Source organism: Centroberyx affinis, unplaced genomic scaffold (genome assembly GCF_046629955.1).
Source record: "Centroberyx affinis isolate AG114_WGS23_722 - 3 ecotype Tasmania unplaced genomic scaffold, CSIRO-AGI_Caff_v1 ptg002162l_1, whole genome shotgun sequence".
Lineage (NCBI taxonomy): Eukaryota > Metazoa > Chordata > Actinopteri > Beryciformes > Berycidae > Centroberyx > Centroberyx affinis.
This window is the reverse complement of record NW_027280477.1, coordinates 132922-140581: the sequence shown is the minus strand read 5'-3', so window position 1 is coordinate 140581 and position 7660 is coordinate 132922. Positions and strand designations below refer to the sequence as shown.

The 7660-nt window shown below is 42.1% G+C and overlaps 1 protein-coding gene across 1 annotated transcript; it reads right to left on the bottom strand.

Annotated features, from left to right (window-relative positions):
- Positions 1–5058: 5058 nt before the first annotated feature.
- On the bottom strand, positions 5059–7604 carry LOC139654878 (uncharacterized). The gene is made up of 5 exons (XM_071532099.1): positions 7492–7604; positions 7201–7368; positions 6977–7076; positions 6717–6847; positions 5059–6287 (listed from the first exon to the last, which is right to left on the bottom strand). The coding sequence occupies exons 1-5, from the start codon at positions 7543–7545 to the stop codon at positions 5988–5990; spliced, it is 753 nt and encodes a 250-aa protein (XP_071388200.1). The 5' UTR covers positions 7546–7604; the 3' UTR covers positions 5059–5987.
- Positions 7605–7660: the final 56 nt, after the last annotated feature.

Sequence of the window (7660 nt, the reverse complement as noted above, 5' to 3'; positions counted from 1 at the left end):
CACACACACATTCACATTCCTAACAGGGACGCATAATATCATCCTTGTGTCTCTGCCCATTTGCTAATGTCCCATTTGCGTTTGCCTGGTTAGAAATTAGCTCTGCTGCCTATTTGTCATGTCTCCCTTCCCATCAATGAGGCACGGAGTGGAAGTGCCTCCCTTGTGTGCAGATACAGCATGCAAGTTAAAGTAAAAATCCACCCTCGGATATCATCAGTTTGTGATGTTCACTGCATTTAAGGAGCTATTTTGTGTTGTAATTTACTTTTTTGTTATGCCCACTTTCCCTCAACCTGACTCGTCTACTTCTACTTCATTTAGTGATTTCCTACATTCCCCAGAATGCCTTTCAACAACCTTCTGAGAAGGGGCACAAACTTGTCACTTTCAATCAAAGGTGGGTGTATAGGCATGAAAATAGCAGGCTAGCAAACTATTTTGTGAACATTGGGGCATCTCTGTGATCAAGGCCACGACCCTGTACTCAAAGCACATTAAACTCCATTGTAGCTGTGCTAGAAATATCTCATTGTGACGTCACGCTGTCTACGTTTGGCCAGTTATCTGCGAGAATAAAAAAAAACACCACCAAACATCAAAATGTACTCAGAAATACAAGGTACATCACAGTTGGCAGCGTTAAAGTGTTACAGGATGGTTTTTTCTGTCTCTTTTTCCACACTATTTTCTTAGTGAAGAATATTTGTCATGCTTTCCAGTTGTACCTTGATTTTCCAAAATGACGTATCAAAACGTGACACCAAAACCGACTGCTGGCAAGGAAGTAAAACTCATTACGGAATAACATTTAAGTTATTAGCTATCTTTAGACCTTCGCTTACACAATAGCATCATTTCTTCAGCTAACATCTCTTGAAAGGGATATGTAGCATTGTGGCTTTTGTGCAGCAGCCACTGTTTACCAGAGAGCCACCAACTTCTCTCTGCTTGCCAGTTCTCATCCGTTCAAGCGCTGCGTGCCCTTCCTGCCTGCTGACATGCCGTGTCAAGCCCCTCTGCCCAGACAGACATGGGGTTCAAGCTGTGGAGGCTGTCGCTGCTTGTTATCTCTGCTTACGCCACATCAGTGGTCGCACTTTCCCACCCTCTGCCCTCACATCCAGTTCATATCCACTGCTGAATTGGTTTGGAGTCTAACTTGCAGCAAGTGGGCTGGGAGAGCAACCCAAGCACACAGCATAAGCACAATTTGAACAGTGCAGTCACCGCACAAGAAAAGAGGAAAAGACGGACACACAATTTGGGGCAGAGAATCCCTTAAAAAACTCCTCATCCGATTAATTTCCCCCCTTTTTAGTGTTTGAAGCGCTCCTTCATCTCTCCTCTCCCCACCTCTCCAAGTGTGAAAGTATGGAGGAATTGTCTGGCAACACTCAAAGTTGTGTTAAATTGAAGCGGACAAGTTCGCCTGAATACCCAGAGGAGGCATAAAAGATGAGAAGCGCTTCTTCCAAAAAGTCTCTTCTTATCTCTCTTCTAGCTATGTGGGTTGGTTCAGACAGTAGGAAGTCTGGAGGCTGTACACAGACAAACAAAGAGATGATCTCACATCAAAGATCATATGATGGAAAATGTTTTTTATAATTAAATGAATATTATAAAATGTTTCTATTTCAGCCATACTGGTTAAGTGCAGAGAAGAGTATGTGAAAGGTGTCATTTTGACTATATATTCATGTTTGTTTCTTTATACCATAGCGGAAATATACTCTGTATACTGTATATTATTACTATCTCAAAATAGTTACTTTTTTAAACCAAAAGTCTTACGATAGCTAATAACTTCGGAAAAATATTTCAGAAGTTTCACTTTCGTACCAGCAGTCATTTTATAACAGAAAACAACACATTTTTCAAATGGCCCATATCTCATTCTGAAGTGAAATGTTTCACATCTTTAATCCCTGAGGGACGATGTGTTTTGCAGCCAGCAGTCAAGGTTAAAACCTCGCCCAGGAAAAAGCATGGAGCACTGTGCATAACAAAATCAATACAAAACACATAAGAGAGACCTGTCCTGGAATTTTAACAGCTTCATGCTTCAGAAAAGCGTTCAGGGTCAACAAAACTATTTGTAATCAATAGCAATTAATTACCTTTGGCATTCATCTTTAAAGTCCATATCAACATTTTTAATCATCAATAACAACAGAATCATTACCAGTGTGGATCAATTGCTGATGCCAATCAGCAGTCATCATGAACAGCTACTTTTTTATTTAGTCTATCACAGAGGTTCTCAAGGACTTTCACGCTGCAGACTCCCAGATAGACACACATTAGAAAAACAGACACTCTTTTGATGAGTTTAGGTGCCAGAGATCGATATGGGATGTATTATTTTTACTGTTGTTGTTGCTTTAGTATCAAATTGTACAACTGCCTACACCATACATATAGGGGATAATAGTGAGTGAAACCTATGATTAGAAAAGTCACTCTTATATATTCTGTTATTGGGATAGGTGACACACTTCATTTGGATAGTGTCATGCTGATACTCAAATTACAATCAAGTGACTATAATGTGTCACTAAAAAGTCTACTGAGTTTCATGTGATACAATAGTGAGAAAAGTAATCTATAGATATTCAGTGTTTGGGCTAAGGTTAATCTTAGGGTTGGGGTTAAGGTTAGAAATAGGGTCAGGTTAAGGTTGAGTTAGGGTTAGGCTAAGATCAGGGTTAGGGTTACATAGTCGTGTAGTGTAGATATGCATCTAATAGGCAAGTGACAGTTTGTTGAACATCTACCTTTTGTCACTTTTTGATAGCTGAGTATCAACAATGGACCGTCCACATAAAGTCTTATCTTAGTGAATTAAATTATAGTGAAGTTAAACTACTCCTCGTTCTGCTGGGGACCCCCTTGATCCCTCTCAAGGACCCCTGAGAGTCCCCGGACCCCACTTTGAGAACCAATGCTGCTGGGATGACCGATTTCTCAAACCTGTTGCTGCATAGTCTATACTATTCACTCATCTAGATTTGAACTTGATAAATGATGTGATGCCTGTAGTTCAGTTCACCAACATTTCTTCTCATTTGAACCACAACCTTCTTGCTCCACCACTCTCTCTCTCTCTCTGTCTCTCACTCTCCCCCTCTCTCTATCACGCCCCATTTGACATGTGTGCATCATGACAGGTTTTATCTGTCTCAGGAGAATAGAGACATAGTACCCACCCTTCCAACTCCAAGCCGGGATAAAAGCTTATTGATCTATCCATCAATGTGCCGAGAAGCGGGTGAAAGCCTCCACCTTGGAAGGGCGAGCTGTTAACCGGACTAGTTACGCCTAGTCCACGTCAATCAATCTGCTAAGAAACGTCAGAAATGATGCTATTCTGTTCTATTGGTTCTGTTTTGATGCCTTGTTTCTTCTCTCCTCTTTTGTCTCCCCTCTACATATCCATTCCAAAGTGCCTGAAGAGCTACAAGACGGGGCAGCGGCAGACCATAAATTAGTGTTAACACGCCTTGTCTGGAGCCTGTTCTCTGCTGTTAATACTTGTAGGAGACACGGGGGTCAGGGGGCTCGGCGCTTAATGAAAAACTGTAATGGGACATGAGCAGTTCCTGAGACGTACGACACTTTCTCAGGGCGACAAGGACACAGAGGAGGAGCGGGCTCACTGTCACCGACTTTCACTAACTTATGCTGATTCACTGGGCAGCATGTGACTGGCTCTGCTCATGCCAGTGGAGTGGAATGTGTTTATTGAGATATTTGAAGTGTGTCATTCCAAAGTGCTAGATACAGTATTCAGTTTTCTATCCTCAAATCATATTCTGTCTAGCATACTGTGCAAAAGTCTTAGGCACCCTAGATTTTTTTTATATAAATTTTGCCTTAGATGCTTATTTGTTTTCTGCATTAGTCTGTCAGTAGACTGCTCTTTATAGCATTTTTTTTTTTATTTAAAAACTTTTAATTTTGTTTTTGAAAGCATCTTTGCTTTATGGATTTTTTTTTTTACATGTGCCTAAGACATTTGCGCAGTACTGTATTTTGAACCTTAACTTCAATAGTAACCCATAATGTATCTTATGCTAGGCCAGCAATCATTTTTTGAGAGTAGCTGTCATTTTTCTCCAAGGGTGGAAATCTCACTTTTGATTCTTTGAATCAAACTTTAGCCACTTTTGGATACTGGACTAATAGATTTGATACCAGATCCTTCCTGTTTATATTACAAAAAGTCTCTTTGGTCAGTGCTTTGTTCAGAAACACATAGAGAAAGCTGCATTTTCTCACGTGTGAACAATTCTCCTAAAATGATGTGTGTCAACTGTGAGCAAGGTATTTTTGTATTTGCACCCCTCTGAACAAGAGAGACAACTGGCAGGGCGATACTCATTACAACCCAGAGTGTGCGTGCCCCTCTCTCTCTCTCTCTCTCTCTCTCACACACACACACACACACACACACTTGCACACCAAGGTAGATGTTCCAGGGGTGCCTGGAGTCACACTGGACTTGTATCACCTTGGGTAACAGACAGTGGCAGCAGGTGCAGGGAAGTCTGCATTAAAAATAGGTTGTCGGAAAATAAACTTGAGGAGAAGATGTTGCTTAGCACACACAGACATGAACAGGGACTGTGACTCATTCCCTCTCCAGTGCAACAAACCAGACAAATTGCATCTTAAATATGGACTGCTCATGTAAGATTCGCTAAACAAGTTTGTCTTTTTCGCTGTGTGGTGTGTGGGCTAGTTTCTCTCTCTCACACACACACACACTCACACACACATCTGCAGAATCACTTCATGGGTGTATGATCAGATAGACCTCTTCCTCTTCTAGTAGTGTAAATATAAGCTATGCCAGTAAAGAGATGTGCTGTCATCTAGTGGTGTAAAACAGCATTTCACCCACATGGTGCTCTGCCAGTATGAACTTACTGTACAGCAGGCAATGTGTTCAAAATCATATGAATTATTTTCAAAGAGCATTGTCACCTTATCTTCATAATTTGTGAATGCAAGGTGGTAACATAGGAAATGAGTGTCTAATCTTGCTCAGCATCATGAAAAAGATATAGTTTATTTAGAAAACAAAAGGGTGAGGATTAGATAAACTGCGTTCCTTTAAAAGTTACCAGTGTTGTGGCAGCTGCCTTGAGATTTTGAGTGTTAGTTGGTTATTTTAACAAAACCTTTTCACAGAAGCTAAAGGACAACGAGTTGGACAAAAGGACACAAGGAGACTTTTCTCCCCACAATGAGAGACTGAAATCTGAAAATGCATAAACACAATGACTAGATTTGGACACACGCTGTATTGACATCTTCTCAAGTTGCTTAAAATCCCGATTACGTTGCCTATAAAAACCTTTCTGCCCCGACAACAAACAGAAAGGAGAACAAACACATAGAAAGGCACACACCACAAACTCAGAACCTTTCTCCACCACCTCAATGTGACTGATAAGCCATTCATATATACAGGATTATGAAAAAAGCTATTACTATACATCTTTTCTAGGATGTAACTCATATTTGATACCAATGGGAACTGACAGTAATGTCAAAAAGACAAACATTAGTGCAGAGTAACGACTATAAGATGTCATACGTTTTTGTTCCAACGCTTCTCCTGCAAACTTGCTTGTTTTGAGTTTGGACTGAATTGAGGCATCTCCCCAAAAACCAATCAAGTCGTCTTTTTGCTTTCTGTCCATTGTTGTGTCTTGTTGTCCTCCATGCTCAGACTAGCTCAGTCAAGCTGCTGTGGCAAAATTATAATAATTATCTCAGGTGAATAACATAATATCTAGTTATTGTCGCGTGTAGGTTGCATGCCTCTTGCTGTTCACATTGATTAGAAAACATCAGATCTGTTTCACATGGGAAGGAAAAAGAAAAAAAAAATTAGACTTGAGACATTTTGAGCTGCAGTGTGAGTGTAGCCTCAGTGTCACATGACCCTTGGCCCCCTGATTATCTGATCTGTCCCACTACTCTTTTCCCTTGCCCTTATCCTTTCCCTCTCCCTTGTCCTTGTCCCGCGGCATGCGGCCCATATTGTAGAATTCCGTGTTGGGCCTCATGTCGGTAACGTGGGCCATCCGGTTGGACATGGCGAAGAAAGCGGCGATGGCGCCGATGTCCCAGGCGTCCTCGCGGTCGAAGCCCACTTCCTCCAAGGACAGGAAGTGCTGCTCTGTGATGGTGTCGCTGCGACACACGGCGAGGGCGAAGTCCAGCATGGCCCGCTCCCGACCAGACAGCTCAGCGTTCTCATAGTTTACAGCCACCTGGGTGGAAGAAAGACAGAATCAGACAAAGAAGGGACAGTTTATGTGTATTAGTTCATCTTTACCACAGCTAAGGATGCACTTTATTGATCCCCTAGGGGAAATTTGGTGGCATTTCAAAAACCGTACAATGACCTCAGTTAGTTGCAATTATGGCTTGACAACAATCACATTTCTTCAGTTCTTTTTTTTTTGTCACCTCCTTTTACAGTGTAATCTAATGCTGCCAGTAAGCATTTGGCAAGCACCAATTTATTGCATAACTGCCACTCATATTTCATATTTTTCATTTTCATATGCCACAAGAGCTCTGACCTCTGCTCCATTGGGTCCATATATTGACACCAAAACTCGCTCCATACTTTGTCTTTTACATTGAGCAGAGCAAGCCAGTCAGTGAGATGAAGAGGACAGAGGAAGATGTGATACCTGGTCAGCGAGAGTGGGTTTCTTGGAGTAGATGCGATGCAGTGCACTGTGGGAAACCACACAGTACAGACACTTATTGTGGATACTGGTGGCCACGACAATGAGCTCACGATCTGCCTTGGTTAATCCCCCTGGAAGATAGACATGACGTTTAAACTAGAAGACTGGCAGACTAACAAAAGGCACATTAAAAACTCACACAATGCAAAGAGCCTACATTCACATAGTCAGACATATTGAATGAACACATGAGCACACACCTGTCTCTTTGTTCATTAGTTCATTGTAATAAGCGAAGAAAGCTCTGAACTCTGCTGGTCTATGGGAGAGGGCTTTGAAGACATTAGGCAGAAAGCCTCCCTGTAAAGAAAGTGGTGTAGTGACTAAATGTAACTACGAAAACTGTGAAAACCTACATTATGACAATACGCTGTAGTGTAATACTGATTTAAATGTCTTCTTGTGTATCTTTAGTGTCTAATACCTTTGTCTCCACCTCCTCCATCAGCTCCACTATATCATAAGGCAGGTCTTTCTTGTAGGGAACTGGGTAGCGGCTGATTTTATCTGGAGGAGCGTCGCTGGAGAAAAGTCTGCTCCCTGCTGCCGCCGCCGCCCCCCGCCGAAACACGCAGTCCGACCGGAGAGACCCCTGACCGGGAGGACAGCGTCACATGAAGCGGGGGAGAGTTTAAACACTGGGAAAACTCACAAATAACAAAACAACATACATAGAAAAGGGCCTGAGCAGGTAGAAAAGTATTCGACAACTCACGAGCAGTGTAAAGACAGAGGGACGAAGCAGTTTCAAGACGCGGCCGCTCGCCATGTCACTCAGCTGTTAATTGTAAATGTCAACAGTTTACTTCCTCCTCGTCCCAAGTATACGTGACGTTTTTAGGTCAGGGCAACCCAATCGTCGTCCAGTGTTTTCGGCACGCCTA